Here is an 18,401-nt window from a genome sequence, read left to right as displayed (position 1 = left end):
AGGGTGGTGGAGGCGGGTTGCCTCACATCCTTTAAAAAGTACCTGGATGAGCACTTGGCACGTCATAACATTCAAGGCTATGGGCCAAGTGCTGGTAAATGGGATTAGGTAGGTAGGTCAGGTGTTTCTCACGTGTCGGTGCAGACTCGATGGGCCGAAGGGCCTCTTCTGCACTGTATGATTCTCAGATTCTGTTGTAGCTGTACTGGAACAGCTTGGCTAGGGGCGCAGCAAGTTCTGGAGCACAAGTCTTCAGTACTATTGCTGGAATATTGTCAGGGCCCATAGCTTTTGCAGGATCCAGTGCCTTCAGCCATTTCTTGATATCACGTGGAGTGAATCAAATTGTCTGAAGACTGGCGTGTGTGATGCTGGGGACCTCCGGAGGAGGCCGAGATGGGTCAGCCACTTGAATGGTTCTGTAGCAAAAACTCTGTCTCTCACCAAAAAGTTGCTGGGCCTGCCTGCCACCAGAGGGCAGCAAAGTGAAAAGATACAGAAATATGTCTGCAGTTGACTCTGTCTGGACTCTGGTAGCTATCAGATTGGCGCGGGCCTGTCTGCCATGTGGTACCCATGCTATGGACTCGGTATGTGGCTTGATAACCTGCTGGCCCTTGCCAAGTCCATCCCCTTCACCATCCTTATCATCAGACGGTCCATGCCAATCCTCCATGTCTCGCTCAGACAAGACACCCCCCTTTGTAGCGTTGGGTTGTGGAGAGCACAGTAGACACCAATGATCCGGAACACTCCTCTGGGGAGTATTGGAGGTCGTCGCCTGAGCAGCCCAAACACCTGAACCTCTCCTTTAGGAGACCTATTGTCTGCTCAACCGTGGACCTGGTCGGGACATATGCATCATTGTAGCTCCCCTTGGCGGCACTCTGCAGATGGCCAACTGATTGCATCAGCCAGGTCTTCTGGAGGTATTCCTTGTCTCCAATGAACCAATCACCAAGATTCTTCAAAACCCTGTGGCACCTGGGAGTGGGTCAGAGTGTAGGCATCACGGGAACATGCACAAACATGCAGATTTGCCCATGTGACCACATATCAAGTACATGTCCAAAGAGCGGGATCCTTTTCAACTGGTCAATATGACTAGCTGTTGCCAGGGAGTTCTCAAGGCCACATGTGCCCTGTCCTTATGGGAAACCTGAGATTGCTGCAAATCTCAATGCTCCTGTAGCCTTGCTTTCAGGATCCAGGTAGAATTGGACAAATTAGTGCGCTCTCCTGTACCAGACATATGTCACCTCCGAGGTGCATTTGTGCCTCTCTGACTGGGAGATGCTGCATAGGTCCCCAGTGAAGCCTTGAAAGGAGCCACTAGCAAAGACGGTTGAAGTGGTGGTGAGCTCCCAGGCCACCAGCATGGGATTGCCCCCAAGTCCTTGAGGCCGCAGGTCATTGGAAAGAAGCTGGCAGATGTGTGCAACCACATCTGGGGACATTCTGAGGCACCTTCAGCATTGCCTTTCACTCATTTGTAGATAGCTGCACCGCCTGGGTATACCTGTGGTCAGGCTAATGTTCATCATCAGACTGGCCTTTGGTTGCCGGCATCCTGACCTTCTTGATGCCCAGCAGCCTCTTGCTGCTCAGGCCTCCTCCTGGCCCTGTATCAACCTGCAACAGGCCGTCCTTCCCCTCATCTGGATGGATAGACAGCTCCTTCCAAACCCACGACCACTACCATCTAGAAGGACAAGGGCAGCAGATAGATGGGAACACCACCACCTGGAAGTTCCCCTCCAAGTCACTCACCATCCTGACTTGGAAATATATCACTATTCCTTCACTGTCACTGGGTCAAAATCCTGGCACTCCCTCCCTAACAGCACTGTGGGTGTACCTACACCACATGGACTGCAGCAGTTCAAGAAGGCAGCTCACCACCACCTTCTCAAGGGCAACTAGGGATGGGCAATAAATGCTGGCCCAGCCAGTGAAGCCCACATCCCGTGAATGAATAAAGAAAAAAGGGCGGTCCTCAAGAGGGCCAAAGCAGCATTTATTCACCTCCAAGTTGTGGAAGAAGTCTGGCTTGTTAGGTGTTCATTATTTATACACAGTTGTAAATGTGAACGTTCTCATCCCCGACTTAATTCCTCCGAGGTGGCTTTTTAATGAGCATGTATGCCTTGCTAATTCACACTGATAGAGTTCCCAACACTGCTCATCGGGATGCTCGGCCACCTTTTACCCGCTTCCAATGTCCGGAGATCAGGATTCCAAATGTTCATCCCAATGTCGGGAAATTGATTTGTGGCCTCACGCCAAATGAAGTTCCCTCGCCCGTCACATTTCCCACTGCTGGCAGGACAGGGAGATTTCACCCTAGCAAAGCATAGAGCAGCTAGCCTAGCGCCTGTCACTGGGAAATGCTGCAATCCATTAGGAAATAGGTAGCAGCAGGACATCTAGAAAATCAGAATCCAATCAGGCAGAGTCGACATGGTTTTGCGAAAGGAAAATCATGTTTGACAAATGTATTATTGCTTGAGGAGCTAATGGGCAGGGTGGACAAAGGGGAACCAGTAGATGTGGTGTATTTGGATCTCCAAAAGACATTTGAAATGTGTCTCATAATAGGTTGTGACACAAGCTAAGGGCTCATGGTGTTGGGGTTGGAAAACAGTGATCAGTGGAGTGCCACAGGGCCTGAACTATTTCCAATCTATATCAGTGGCCGGGATTTCCCAGCTCCGTTAACGTTGGGCCGGGGGGCAATTTGGTGAGAAGGCCAAACATCAGTTTCACGCTGTTGTGAAACCAGTTTGCGATTGTACACTCCGCCTGTCAATGACGTGTTGCGTTTCCTGTCACCGCACATCGAGAACCTAATTTCAATACTTCAGCATCGCATTATCAGCCCTGCTCACCAGAATCAACCCCCCCGCCCCATGTTAAAGTTAGCGCCTGCATCGGTGTGACTTCAGGACAGTGAGCTCCACATCTGCCTTTAAAAGGCATGCGACCGGTGACTTGAACTTCGGGGGGAACTCAGAGGTGAGTGCACACAACCTCGCACAGCGCTGGCGAGCATCGCCTGTGGGACATAAGGAAGAGGCACAGGCTAGTGACTTTCCCCCAGCTCGCTTTCCGTGTGGTTCCGGGGCAAAGGGCTCCAGTGCAGCTCAGGACCGGGGGTGGTTTTTGGGGGGGGCGGTGCGGTGGGGTGGGGAAGGCAGCACAGACTGAAGGAAATATTCAAGTGCATGCCAGGAGAGTGGGGGCCGGCCATGCACTTAGGAAAGCTGGTCAACAGTGAGCATTCTTCCACCGCTGAGGTACCTTCAGCTGCAGCTCCATTGACAGGCGTAGAGTCCGGCCTCTGAGGCTTTGCTGCCCACTCCAGCAACTTAAAAGCATGAAAGTGCCCCTAAATGCTCCAGAACTTTTCACCCCTCGGGCAAAGACCACAAATTAATGTGTGTTTTAGGGGGCAGCAGAGCAGTTGGCCAACTGGGCATGTTGTAGAATGGCCTTGCTAAAGCTGGCCATGGTGCAGACGCTCACAGCTCCTCGCAATGTCTTCATCCCGGTTTGGACCAGTCACCTCCATGGCTCAAGCTGACGGTGCAGCCTTGCAGTGCGGGTTAGGAGAATGCCTGTGCCTGAGCTGAGAGCACAGCCTGCAGTCCAATGGGCAAAGCTGTCGCCAATCGGTCAGGTGGAGTGGGGCGGAAGGTGGGGTTTCGGACAGCCAATGAGCACACTACACACTGGCCATCCAAGCACTCTCCGGCATGCATGAAGGGGCCTTCAGACTTAACCAACAGAGGTTCATGGTGCACCCATGCTAACCCACACCTCTCTCTCTCTCTTTGATCCAGCAGGAAAGAGAACATCAGGATCATGGGCCTGAATTTTACCCTTGGTGGGCACGCGCCATTGGCTGGCCCGAGAGCGGTCAGGGATCGGCCCCCCTGCCGCGATTTCACACTCGCTGGCCAATCCAGCCCGCCCAATGTGAAACGTGTCTTCCCAATGGTCAGGGAGGGCTGGATGGGGGCAGGGGTCTGTCAGGCAGGCGGGTGGTTTTAAAACAGCACAGGCAGCTCCCTGAAGGCTGCCGGGGTGAAATATATTCGGCATTCTGGAGAGTGAAGCTATGGCCTCAGCAGCAGCTGGAGATGCCGTGGGCCGGGGGTGAAGGTCAGGTCAGGAGGGTACTCGGACCCCCGGTTTTCGGATGGGTGCTCTAGGGGGAGGGGGCTGCCAGGAGGGACACCCTCGTGCCCAGAGATGGGAAGAGGAGGACATCGCACCTCACAAAATGAGCTTGGGAGGAGGTGGGAGCCGAGGTCAGCAGCCACGACTGAGGGGCACACATAGAGTCAGAGACTCAGAGGTCTACAGATAAAGGCCCTTCGGCCCATCGAGCCTGCGCCCGTCAAACGAGTACCTAACTATGGGTGCAGGGTGCAAAATGTTCAACAAGCTGCTGTGCTGGGGAAGGGTGGGCGCCATGTTGATATGGGTCAGTGTGGTGAAATGTTTAAGGGCTGCCTGTCCCCCATGGGGCTCAGGGGGTGTTAGAGTCTGAGCGCCAACTGTCACTGACGCTGGAGCTGGTCAAGGGGCTGCTTGGACTGAGTGTCTTACAGTTCGAGGGCCACAACTCGGATGTGCCCTGTGAGGTGTTCCTGAGGTGGGGTTGGCCAGACTGCAATGGCGCTGCAGGGAGAGAGGGGACTAATCAATGCTCCTCTGTCCTTTCAGGAGAAGATGAGCCATGACAATATCGAGAGGTCACAGACAGGTGGAGGCCCCCCCAAAACCTCCTAATCCTGACCAGGTTTGAGCAGGAGGCCTTGGAGCTGGAGAGCCGCCTCGTTCAGCTGGTCGGGGAGAGGCTGGGGTCCCTCTATTTAGTTTAACGCCCTCTCTACAGCCCTCGTTAATTGATTCACCAGGACACTGGTCCCAGCACGGTCCAAGCAAAGCCCATCACACCGGGACAGCTCCCCTCTACCCCAGTACTGGTGCCAGTGCCCCATGAACTGAAACCCATTCCTCCCACACCAATCTCTGAGCCATGCAGTTAACTCCTTGACTTGATTTACCCTCTGCCAGTTTGCCCGTGGCTCAGATAGCAATCCCGAGATTAAACATACACTGCAACAAAGAGTGCTGCAGGGGTAGGGGGCAGGAGGAGGGTGAGCACGGGAGTTTGCACATGCATGCGACTGTGCGCAATGCAAAGTCCCCGAGGCAGAGAGCCACCTCAGGAGCTGAAGAGTAAAAACTCAAAAATAGAATAGTTACCACTGTTAAAAACATGTCCCCTCATGTGACTCTGTCACATGAGCAGGTACACGTCATGAATGATTTTTCACAATGTTTATTTAATTTTTAACTGGAAAGCGAAATATCGTGTGAGTGCGCAACCACGTCAGGGCGCTCGCCTAACGTCACTTAACATCATTTTATGCTGGAGCAGGTCAGGCGCTCACCCACCCACTCAGCCTGTAGGAAATCGAGTTCAGAGCCTTCTGAATGGTGCAGGATGCAGTGGAGTGCAGTGGTTCTGGGTGAGAGTGGAAAGTATGATATGGCAATGCCTTAACTCCCCTGTAATGAGACCGCTCTCCAAATCCAGAGTGTGGCTAACGGAGCTGTAGAAGGTTACTCTCATATTGGGTTAACATCCTGGCACTCCCTCCCTAACAACACTGTGGGTGTACCTACACCACAGGGACTGCAGCGGTTTAAGAAGGCAGCTCACCACCACCTTCTCAAGGGCAACTAGGGATGGGCAATAAATGCTGGCACAGCCAGCGAAGCCCACATCCTGTAAATGAATTAAAAAAATACAGAACTCAAACTCCAGCTGCATTTCAAACTTAGGATCAGGGTCTCAGGAATTTTCGGTGGGGCTGGGAGTCGGTGGGTGGGCAAATTTGATTGAATGTCATTTTCATTCTGACCCGGCTGGTATCAGGAAAGTCATGAACAGAGATATGGACGAGAAAGGAACATTGTGAACACAGTCTTCATACTCACCAAGTCCACTGTGTTGGCAATGTTAAGCAATCGCCTCACTACAGCATCTTTATTACTCCCCAGATTCTGATACTGAAAGGAAAACAAATGATTGGTGATGTTTCAATGAGTCAAACAGGTCTACCCAGACTCCCTGTGATCCCACCTGCCCTCCACTGATCCTCCACACTCCACCTCCACATGATCCCCCACACTCCTCACACTCACCCATCTCATGATTCCCCACACTCCTCACACTCACCCTCCACTGATGCTCCACACTCCTCACACTCAACTTCCACATGAACCCCAACTCCTCACACTCATCCCCACATAATTCTCTACACCCCTCACACTCACCCTCGACATGATCCCCCACTCTCCTCATACTCACCCATCCCATGATTCCCCACACTCCTCACACTCACCCTCCACTGATCCGCCACTCCTCACACTCACCCTCCACTGATCCTCCACTCCTCACACTCACCCTCCACTGATGCTCCACATTCCTCACACTCACCCTCCACATGAACCCCCACAACTCCTCACACTCATCCCCACATAATTCTCCACACTCCTCACACTCACCCTCCACAGGAATCCCCACACTCCCACCCACACCTGACTCCACTTGATTATTACAGAAGGAGGCCACTTGGCCTGTTGTGGATATATTGATCCATTTGTAGGGCCATCCAATTCTTTCCACCATGCTGCTCTTGCCCCAGTGTCCTGTCAATTGTTTCCCCTTCTACATCCATTTCCCTTTTGAAAGTTACTATTGAATCTGCTTCCACCACTATTTCAGGCAGCACATTTCAGGTCACAACAACTCACTGTGCAAAAGAATATTTCCTCAGGTCACCTCTGCTTCTCTTGTTAATCACCTTGAGTTTGTGTCCCCAGTAACCGACCCTTCTGCCATTAGGAAGTTTCTCATTTACTTCATCAAAGCTCCAACAAATCTCCTCCTCGCCGAGTTAGCTCAAAGGGCACTGACCCAAATTTCTCCAGTCTCTCCACACAACAGTAGTCCACATCCCTGCTCCTATTCTAGGGAAACCACTCTGCGTCCTCTCCAGGGGCTTGACAGACTTTCTAAAGTATTCGGCCCAGAACTGACCACAACACACCATCTGAGTGCTAACCAATAATTTACGATGCTTTTGATGAACCACCTTGCTTTTGTATGTGACGGCGGGAGAGTTTGTCCAGGCGGTGTTGCTGAAGCAGCATTACACAGGTTCACATTGATTCTGCAGGGGGCAGGAAGCTTCTGGGCCTGTGCAGCTCTCTCCGTCACCACCATTACCAAATGTCAAGTGAAATGTGAATGGATTTTACCCCTTTGCCTTTGTTTATAAAAATAAACACCTTCTCAAGGGCAACTCGGGGTAGAATTTTACAGCCCCATTTCGGTGTGGATGGGGCTGTAAAATGCGGCGAGACATTCTAAACCCCATTGACTTCAGCGAGAACATAAAATCCCGCTGTGGTAAAACTCTACCCCAGGGGTGGGCAATAAATGTTGGCCTAGGCAGCGAGTCTTTAGAACTCTCTTCCTCAGAAGGTTAGTATAGCAGCAGATGGAAAGGTATGGTAAGGCAAATGGTATGTTGGCCTTCATAGCCAGAGGATTCGAGTACAGGAGCTGCAATTGTACAGGGCCTTGGTGAGACCACACCTGGAATATTGTGTGCAGTTTTGGTCTCCTTATCTGAGGAAGGATGTTCTTGCTATAGAGGGAGTGCAGCGAAGGTTTACCAGACTGATTCCTGGGGTAAAAGCAAAATACTGTGGATGCTGGAAATCCAAAACAAAAACAAAAATAGCTGGAAAAACTCAGCAGGTCTGACAGCATCTGCGGAGAGGAACACAGTTAACGTTTCGAGTCCATATGACTCTTCAACAGAACTAAGGAAAAATAGAAATGAGGTGAAATATAAGCTGGTTGAAGGGGGGTGGGACAGGTAGAGCTGGATAGAGGGTCAGTGATAGGTGGAGGCAAAGAGGAGATTGCCAATGATGTCATAGGCAAAAGGACAAAGAGGTGTTGACGGTGGTGATATTATCTAAGGAATGTGCTAATGGTGATATTAAGGGTAGAAAGCAGGACGAGCAAGTGGCAGATAGCCCTAGTGGGGGTGGGGTGGGGGGAAGGGATCGAAATAGGCTAAAAGGTAGAGATAAAACAATGGATGGAAATACATTTAAAAATAATGGAAATAGGTGGGAAAAGAAAAAAATATATTAAAAAATGATAAATTATTGGAAAAAGGGGGATCGGAAAGGGGGTGAGGATGGAGGAGAGAGTTCATGATCTCAAGTTGTTGAACTCAATATTAAGTCCGGAAGGCTGTAAAGTGCTGGGCAATAAATGCTGACCCAGCCAGCCAAGTCCACATCCCATGAATGAATAAAAAAAGCAATATTAAAATAGAGTCAATATTTGAGGCCCCAATAGAGATTCTTTCAGGATTCTGCCAATTAGAGTAGCTGTACATTATCCTTACTCTCTGTCACCTGCTATGCAGCCAGTTTCTTAAGCAGGTCAATCAATCGCCTTCAATTCCAAGGACGTCAACTTCAGCTAACAGTAGGACTTCATCTATTAGGCCAATTAAATAATATCCATAGACACTCCCTTGTCCACTACTTCATCACCTCTTCAAAGACTTTAATCAGGATCATCAGGCATGACCTACCCTTTACAAATCCATGCTGGCACAAGAGGAGACCATTCAACCCATCAGGTCATGCTGGTTCTCTACAACAGCAACTCAGTTGGGCAAATTCCCACCCTCCCCTCAGAGGTCTGGATTATTTTTTTCCTTTCAGATGCTGATTTGAATCTGCCTGGTGCACACTCCCAGACTCTACTTTCCACACTAGGGACATTCATTTTGCTTCATGTTACCTTTGATTCTTTTGCCATTCACAATAAATTAGTGTGATCCTTCCACCATTAGGAACAGTTTCTTCTTGTCTAGGCTGTCCAAACCCCTATGATTTTGAACATGACTCTTCTAACACTCGTTGCTTTTCTTTGGTATGTCCCAATTCTCCAGGATCTGGGCTATGTTTTGCATCTCACTACTTGCCTGAAATGTGATCATCTGCGTATCCCAATCTTTATGAAAGTTAAAATGTCCCATCAAAACCAGTATGCCCTTTCGACTTGTTTATTTAATCGATGCATTTCTACAATCTAATATTTCACAGCTACTATCTGGGGGAGTGGGGCGGAGACATGACTCTCAGCCCTTGTGGATTCCCTGCAGTATTATCAGCTGCTGCTCAAGCTCTGAAAGCTGGAGCTCTTCCAGCCAAAAACGCTTTCTGCACCTGTGGTTAGAAACTGTGGTTACAGGAAGTGTCCTGGAGTTCCCACATAGCACAGGATGTGCATTTGATGAGACTGAGGTGCCCTACCATCCCTCTATTTATGAGACTGCCTTCTAAACATAGGGAAATAAAGTGAAATTGTGTCCTTGATCCATTCAAAAGCAAAATAGCTCTTTCCCTTCTGCTGATATGAATTTACACAGTTGTTACCTCATTCTCTGACATTCTCTTATCCTTACCATTCATTTATATTTATTTACCTTTCATTTATATTTATTTACCATTCATTTATATTTATTTACCATTCATTTATATTTATTTAGCTTACATTTATATTAATTTAGATTTTCATTTATATTTATTTGCCTTTTCACTTGCATTTATTTACCTTTAATTTATATTAATTTATCTTTTTATTTATATGTACTTATCCTCCATTGATATTTATTTGCCTTTTCAGTTATATTAATGTACCTTTATTTATTTTTTTTGCCATTCATTTATACTTATTTACCATTATATTTATGTTTATTTACCATTAATTTCTATTTATTTACATTTACATTGCTATTTATTTACTTTTTATGTCTTGAGTCTATGAGTTCACTAGTTGAGTAAACTCGAATTGCCGCCTTCACATACACTTGTTAGTTGATGTTCCCTATCAATAACGGAGAGAGACCAACATAAGAACAAACTGTTTATTGCAACAGAGGGCAGATGATGAAATCCTTGCTCCACAACCACCTCTAGCTCTAGACTTACAGTTAATCAGTAGCCTGCGCTGTACAGTGATTGGTCAGTACTGTCACATGATTAGTCCACTTGCATTCTCTTAAAGGTACATGGTACTCCACTTTACCACCTCCCTCCCCCTTTACTTAAAAAGTACAGTTGACAAACTTAATAACATGTGAATTATTTACACTAAAACGATTTACAAATCAAGTCTCTCAGGAAGCTTACTCACACGCGTTGAGCATCGCAGTTCAATAACCACGGCTGGTTTTTCTGAAACCTCCTTCTCAGGGGACAGTTGCTCACTGGGTTCCCCAGTGGAAATTGGCAGGTTTGTCTCTCCGACCCCCTCGGGTCCCACAGGCCCCACAGGTTCTTCCAAATCGTGTGATCTGTCCTCTACGTGCGGCACAGACTCAAGCGGAGATGGAGACTGCATTTCTCCTTGTGGGACTGGTGGTCTTTTGTGGAGAGGATCCACGTGTTATCCAGTTATTTGGCTGTTTACTGATATATTATCGCCGAACAGCCTATTGGGCCCATCTCCAAAGTTCATCGTGAGGACCGCAGCTCCCACCGGGAAAGTTCTTTCGGGACCATGACCATCATGCCTGGTCTTCCATGTCTCTTGGCTTTTCTCCAGCCTCCCCTCTAAATTCAGCGGGATAAGGATCAGACAGGTGAGGAGATGTCTCTTCATTAGTGGTTCTGCAGGGGCAATGCTGGTCATTGTGTGCGGTGTGGTCCCGTATGGGAACAAGGACCGGGACTATCTCGAGCCAACAGAATCCCCTTCCCCCCCCTTTTCCATCCTGGATTTGAAGGTTTGGACTGCCCGCTCAGCCCTGCCATTCGATGCTGGGTGGTAGAAGGCCGTTTTGATATGGGTGATGCCGTTAAGGGTCATGAACCTGTGGAACTCCCCATTGGTAAAAGCGATCCCGCTGTCAGACACGAGGGCCTCGGGCAACCCATACACTGCAAAACCCTGCCACAAACGGTCTAAGGTGGCAGCCAATGTGAGTGACCGGACTTCATTAGACGTCCATCCATTTGGAGTGGGAATCAATCAGTGAAAGGAACATTGTGCCCAAGAAGGGTCCCACATAATGGATGTGGAGGTTTACCCATGACTGCCCCGGCCATTCCCATGGGTACAATGGGGCTAAGGGGCCGTGGGGGTGGGAGCTTTTACACCTACTGGCATTGAGGGCAGCTTTTGACCAGGGTTTCTCTATCCAAGTCCATGCCTGGCCACCACAAATAGCTGCGTATGAGCATCTTCATTCTGCTAATGCCCGGGTGAGCGCTATGTAGCTCGGCTAATAGTGGCCTTCGCCCCCTCGGGGGGCATGATAACCCTGGCTCCCCAGAGTAATATGCCATCCTGGCAGGAGAGTTCATATTTGTGCTCGGAATAGGGCCTCGTCTCCTCGGATTTAGATCCACCTGACCAACCATTCAAGACCTGCTCGAGGATGTTAGACAATAGTGGGTCCCGTCTTGTCCACTCAGGGATTATCTGGCCTGAACAGGGGAGAATCCAGAAAATTTAGCACTAAGACCAGTTCCTGGGGAATCAGAGCCTCCCTGCTATTAGCTGCAGGGGAAGGCGGGCTCAGTGCGTCGGCCTGTGCGACTTGAGTTCCTGAACAGTGAACAAAAGTGTATTCATAGGCGGCTAATATTCACACCCATCTCTGGATGTGAGCCGATGCGATGGGTGATATCGCTTTATCTTTTCCAAACAATCCCAGTCGGGGCTTGTGGTCAGTTATAATATGGAAATGGCGACCCTGGAGATATTGACGAAACTTCCGCATGCCGAACACAATAGATAAACCCTCCTCTTCAATCTGGGAATATCGTTGCTCTGCGACACTGTGCATGATGTATAACCAATGGGTCGTTCGGAGCCATCTGCCCTCCGATATGAAAAGACTATTCCAGAAGGGGACACACCACGTGTTAAACTTTTTTTCCTTATTGGGGTCAAAGGGGACCAACAAGGCCGAAGATCTTAACAATCGCTTCACTTTCAGGAAGGCATCCTGGTGCGGGACTTGCCAACTCCATTTCTGGTTCTCCTTAAGTAGGCTGTGAAATGGGGCCAGCACAGCTGAGAGGTTTGGGAGGAGTCGGCCATAGTAGTTTACCAGGCCTAAGAAGGCTTTAAGCCCTAAGCCCTGTGGGATTTCTCGGGGCGGGTGCCTCGCGACTGGCCTGGATTTTTCCTTCCACAGGATTCAGGCCCTGCACATCGACCTTGTGGCCCAAGTAAACTATCTCCTTAGCTTGGAACAGGCATTTCTCTCGTTTAAACGTACCCCCACTTGTGCGAAGTGTTTGAGCACCTCTTCTAGGTTTACTAAGTGTTCATTGTTGGTCAGTCCCATGAACAATACGGTAACATGGGGCAATCCTTGGAGCAGGTTTTCCATCGTTCTTTGGAAAATAGCACACGCTGAGGTGATCCCAAAAGGTAGACATGTGTATTGATACAATTCTCGGCGCGTATTAATGATGACGAATTCCCTAAGGTCCTTTCCCAATTCTACCTGCGAGTAGATATGTCTAATTTCGAATACATGGTGCCCCCCGGCAACTTCGAATGCAACTCCTCAATCTTGGGTACCAGGTGTCTATCAGGTTTTGCCACCTAATTGCCAGTTAGTTTACAGTCACCACATAAACACACGCTTTGGTCCAGCTTCAGTACAGGTTCGATGGGCGCTGCCCATTCGATAAATTGCACTGGTTGTGGGATGCCCAATTTTTCCAGTCTGCCCAGTTCAGTTTCAGTTTTGTCCCATAGAGCATAAGGGACAGGTCTGGCTCTTATAAATCTGGGGGTTGCATTGGGGTCTAATAGATTCTGGCCTGTAGCCCTCGAATCCTTCCTAACTCATCGTTAAAAACAGAAGCGTACTTTTGTAACAATTCCTGTAAGCCTTTCATTGTAATTTTAAATATTTCGGCCCATTTCAATTTAATCTCTTCGATCCAGTTGCAGCCCATTATACTAGGGCCCTCTCCAGCTACCCAGTATCAAGGGTAACCTTTCAGATTGATCTCCATACCTCACCGAGACTTGACATAACCCTTTCAGTCTTATTTCTTCACCCGTGTACGTTCTCAGCTTAGTGTCCGAAACTTCCAATCTTAAAGGGTGGGTTCCTTCATTCAAGTATCTGAATGTATGTTCTCCAATGATGGACATCAACGCTCCAGTATCAACTTCCATCTTACCGGGTTCTCCATTGACTATAACGGCTACTTGGATTGGCTCGGTTCTGCCACTTTCAGGTTATATAATGACTGGATGTCTGATTCTATTTCTTCTGGTTCTTCCAAGAGACCATATTTCCCGATTCCTCCCTTTGTCTTTAAAATGCTGCCTCAGCCGATCTCTGCAGCGCCACCTCATGTGACCATAGCGGTAGCAGAAAAGACACGATTGAATGGTTGATCACCCACTGGACGTCTGGCTGCAATTCTTTCATTCATTTTGTGGATTTTCACTGTGCTCCTGCTGTTTTTTACCGATCTGTACACAGGGGGCGTTTCCCTCCTTTCTGTGGGGTCTGATGTTTTTGCACCTTTTGTTAGCGGTCAGTCCCGTCCTACCGGATGGACGGTTGTGTATCTCTTATAGCTTCTGAATCTCTAACAGCCCTCTCCAGGGCCGTGGCTAATTCTAATGCCTTACTGAAGTCCAGATTAGCTTTGGCTAGCAAACGCCTTTGAATAGCATCATCTCCAACCCCGCAGACCAACTGGTCTCTCAGCTTATCACTAAGGGACGTTCCGAATTTGCAATGCTCAGTTAATACCTTTAAAAACGGCAACATGGTCAGCTATTGTCTCCCCTGGAAACCTATTCCTTGAATTGAACTTGTAGCGCTGCCTAGTAACAGGGCTTTGGTCTCAGAGGGCTTTGTTTATTAACTTGCTGAAAGTCTTCGAGTTGGGGGCGTGAGGTGACGCGAGGCTGCAGGTTCAGCCTGTGTGTTTTGCTCCCACATGTGGACAAAACAATCGCCCTCTTCTTTTCCACCCCGTGATGTTGTTAGCGGTTAAAAGAACGCTAGGCGTTCGACAGACTGGGACCAGTCATCTGAAATGGGGTCGAATGGATCGACACACCTGAACTGCGACATTGTGAATGACTGCATTCCCGATGGCTTCCCGGTTAGTGACAAATTCAGGTGTTTGGATTATCGCGGTTTTATTGACTGCCTTCGATCGACTCGTGTTTTGCCTTCTATAGAAGTTGCCCTCTCTCTGGGATCTCTTATAATTTTCTGTCCGCAGCCATTTTTCCTGCATGTACCTCTTTAAATGTATTGCCGCTTTACGAGCGGTCACTGTTTTATTTCCAACTCGGTCTTTGCAGCTGCTGGCTTCTCTGTGCTGGGTGTTGCGCTCTTTTTGAGTTTTGGCAATTGTGATTCTGCGGGGATTTTTTACAAATTTAAAACTGCACGGCTGCTTTCTACTCTGACTGCCATCTGTTTAACAACAGGTACAGATTCTCTTTCTAATACAAAAACAGAATTACCTGGAAAAACTCAGCAGGTCTGGCAGCATCGGTGGAGAAGAAAACAGTTAAAGTTTCGAGCCTTCACGGCCCTTCGGCAGAACTGAAGCATAGTTAGGAGAGGGGTGAAATATAAACTGGTTTAAGGTGGGGGGGGGCGGGGGGGGAGAGAGAGAAGTTGAGGGTGGGGTGATTCTGGAGATAAGCAAGCAGTGATAGGAGCAGATAATCAAAAGATGTTACAGACAAAAGGATCAAAGAGGTGTTGAAGGTGGTGATATTTGTCTAAGAAAAGTGCTAATTAAGAATGGATGGCAGGACACTCAAGGTCCAGCTCTAGTGGGGGTGGGGTGGAAAAGACTAACAAGGTTTTAGTTTTAGATTTAAAAATAATGGAAATAGGTGGGGAAAGAAGAATCTATATAAATTATTGAAAAAAAAGGGGGGGGGGGTGGAGAAACGGGGTGGGGATGGGGGGAGGGGGAGTTTAAGATCTAAAGTTGTTGAATTCAATATTCAGCCCGGAAGGCTGTAAAGTGCCTAGTCGGAAGATGAGGTGCTGTTCCTCCAGTTTGCGTTGGGCTTCACTGGAACAGTGCAGCAGGCCAAGGACAGACATGTGGGCAAGAGAGCAGGGTGGAGTGTTAAAATGGCAAGCGACAGGGAGGTTTGGGTCTTTCTTGCGGACAGACCGCAGGTGTTCTGCAAAACGGTCGCCCAGTTTGCGTTTGGTCTCTCCAATGTAGAGGAGACCGCATTGGGAGCAACGAATGCAGTAGACTAAGTTAGGGGAAATGCAAGTGAAATGCTGCTTCACTTGAAAGGAGTGTTTGGGCCCTTGGACGGTGAGGAGAGAGGAAGTGAAGGGGCAGGTGTTGCATCTTCTGCGTGGGCATGGGGAGGTGCCATAGGTAGGGGTTGAGGAGTAGGGGGTGATGGAGGAGTGGACCAGGGTGTCCCGGAGGGAACGATCCCTACGGAATGCCGTCAGGGGGGGTGAAGGGAAGATGTGTTTGGTGGTGGCATCATGCTGGAGTTGGCGGAGGATGATCCTTTGAATGCGGAGGCTAGTGGGGTGATAAGTGAGGACAAGGGGGACCCTATCATGTTTCTGGGAAGGAGGAGAAGGCGTGAGGGAGGATGCGCGGGATATGGGCCGGACACGGTTGAGGGCCCTGTCAACGACCGTGGATGGAAAACCTCGGTTAAGGAAGAAGGAGGACATGTCAGGGGAGCTGTTTTTGAAGGTAGCGTCATCAGAACAGATGCGACGGAGGCGAAGGAACTGGGAGAATGGGATGGAGTCTTTACAGGAAGCGGGGTGTGAGGAGCTGTAGTCGAGGTAGCTGTGGGAGTCGGTAGGCTTGTAATGGATATTGGTGGACAGTCTATCATCAGAAATTGAGACAGAGAGGTCAAGGAAGGGAAGAGAAGTGTCAGAGATGGACCATGTGAAAATGATGGAGGGGTGGAGATTGGAAGCAAAATTAATAAATTTTTCCAGGTCCCGACAAGAGCATGAAGCAGCACCGAAGTAATCATCGATATACCGGAGAAAGAGTTGTGGGAGTGGGCCGGAGTAGGACTGGAACGAGGAATGTTCCACATACCCCATAAAGAGACAGGCATAACTGGGGCCCATGCGGGTACCCATAGCCACACCTTTTATTTGGAGGAAGTGAGAGGAGTTAAAGGAGAAATTGTTCAGTGTGAGAACAAGTTCAGCCAGACGGAGGAGAGTAGTGGTGGATGGGGATTGTTGGGGCCTCTGTTCAAGGAAGAAGCTAAGGGCCCTCAGACCATCCTGCTGGGGGATGGAGGTGTAGAGGGATTGGACATCCATGGTGAAGAGGAAGCGGTTGGGGCCAGGGAACTGGAAATTGTTGATGTGACATAAGGTGTCAGAGGAATCACGGATGTAGGTGGGAAGGGACTGGACAAGGGGAGAGAGAAGGGAGTCAAGATAACGAGAAATGAGTTCCGTGGGGCAGGAACAGGCTGACACGATCGGTCTGCCAGGACAGTTCTGTTTGTGGATTTTGGGTAGGAGGTAGAAGCGGGCCGTCCGAGGTTGGGCGACTATCAAGTTGGAAGCTGTGGGAGGAAGATCTCCAGAGGAGATGAGGTCAGTGACAGTCCTGGAAACAATGGCTTGATGTTCTGTGGTGGGGTCATGGTCCAGGGAGAGGTAGGAGGAAGTGTATGCGAGTTGACGCTCAGCCTCCGCGAGGTAGCGGTCAATGCGCCAGACAACAACAGTACCACCCTTGTCAGAGGGTTTGATGACAATGTCTCTTTCTAATGGTTTGCTCCCCGATCTTGTGGATTCTCACTCAGAGTGCTATTTTCTGCTAGGTTCATCCTCATTGCCAGTTTTATGTCTTGAGTCTATGAGTTCACTAGTTGAGTAAACTCGAATTGCCGCCTTCATATACACTCATTATCAATAACGGAGAGAGACCAACATAAGAACAAACTGTGATTGTTTATTGCAACAGAGGGCAGATGACTGAATCCTTGCGTGCTCCCACAACCACCTCCAGCTCTGGGCTTACCGTTAACCATTGCCTGTGCTGTACAGTGATTGGTCAGTACTGTCACATAGAAACACAGAAACTAGGAGCAGGAATAGGCCATTCGGCCCTCCGAGCCTGCTCCACCATTCATTATGATCATGGCTGATCATCCAACTCAATAGCCTGCTCCCGCTTTCTCCCCATATCCTTTCACCCCTTTCGCCCCAAGAGATATAAGTCACATGGTTAGTCCACTTGCATTCTCTTAAAGGCACATGGTACCCCACTTTACCACACTGACTTTCATTTACATTTAGTTACATTTTCATTTATATTTATTTACCTTTATATTTATTAACCTTTAATTATATTTATTTAGCTTTTGTTTATATTTATTTACCTATTCGCTGACATTTATTTGTGGATTATTTTGAGCATTCAGGTTATGTAACTGTCTAACTCATACCCCAAAACGCAAACACTAACCTTTAAAACAACACAAACAGATAAACGTACAGTATTCATTGGATCACTCCACACTCTCTGCTGACCATCACATCACTTCTGCTCTTCGTCTCCAGACAGCCTTTTTATTCAGTACATGTTGCTTGATTTCCCTTTCATCCTCTGTCCAATTTCCTCTATGACTGTTCAGTGCACCTAAATTTTTCACTTAAATCATTCTCTAGGTTCCTGGCAGTTTTTTAAGTTCCTTCTCCTGGGTTTACATTATCATCAAACTTAACCAATTGAGTTTTCAAAACAAAGTCAATTAATAGGAATGGTGGAATTTCACATCTGCCTCAGTTTTCCCTTCAACACTCTTCAGCCTTTGAAAACTCAAGTTGATATCACCTAATCTACACCTCCTGTGTCCCCTCCTCTGTTTCCAGTCTTTGCTCCTTGATCTATACTGTGGGCCCTGACACTAGGCCCCAGTCCCTCTTATTCAAATGCTGAGAAACTACTCACCATTGCATTATCTGCCACCATTGCCAGCTCCAGATATTTCATCTCTGTCAGCAAATCCCTTTTTACCTGTAAATGGAGAAAATATCAGACAGGTGAAATCATACCGCGCTCTTATTGGGAGGGAGCCAGTCACATGCCAAGGAGAGGGCGTGGCTTAGCGATATCATCACTGGGCTATTAATCCAGAGGCCCACCCAGAAAGAACAAACAGCTGGGGTCAGTCCTCTTCCTCCCCAGTATTCACTGGGGTTCCATTTTAAGTTATACGAGACCCAGTTCACACTAGTATTCTT

General features: G+C 48.4%; 1 protein-coding gene across 1 annotated transcript in view; it reads right to left on the bottom strand.

Annotated features, from left to right (window-relative positions):
• The window catches only part of LOC144680096 (disintegrin and metalloproteinase domain-containing protein 12-like), a 268,407-nt gene that overhangs the window by 134,399 nt on the left and 115,607 nt on the right, over positions 1–18,401 (bottom strand). Inside the window, exons 8-9 of the mRNA XM_078541258.1 lie at positions 18,109–18,174; positions 6,016–6,087 (exon numbers count right to left, since the gene is read on the bottom strand). Of these exons, the coding sequence (XP_078397384.1) occupies positions 6,016–6,087; positions 18,109–18,174 (138 nt within the window). The remainder of the gene's footprint in view (positions 1–6,015; positions 6,088–18,108; positions 18,175–18,401) is intronic.

Source organism: Cetorhinus maximus, chromosome 1, assembly GCF_964194155.1.
Source record: "Cetorhinus maximus chromosome 1, sCetMax3.hap1.1, whole genome shotgun sequence".
Classification (NCBI taxonomy): domain Eukaryota; kingdom Metazoa; phylum Chordata; class Chondrichthyes; order Lamniformes; family Cetorhinidae; genus Cetorhinus; species Cetorhinus maximus.
This window is presented reverse-complemented; position numbering and strand designations above follow the sequence as displayed.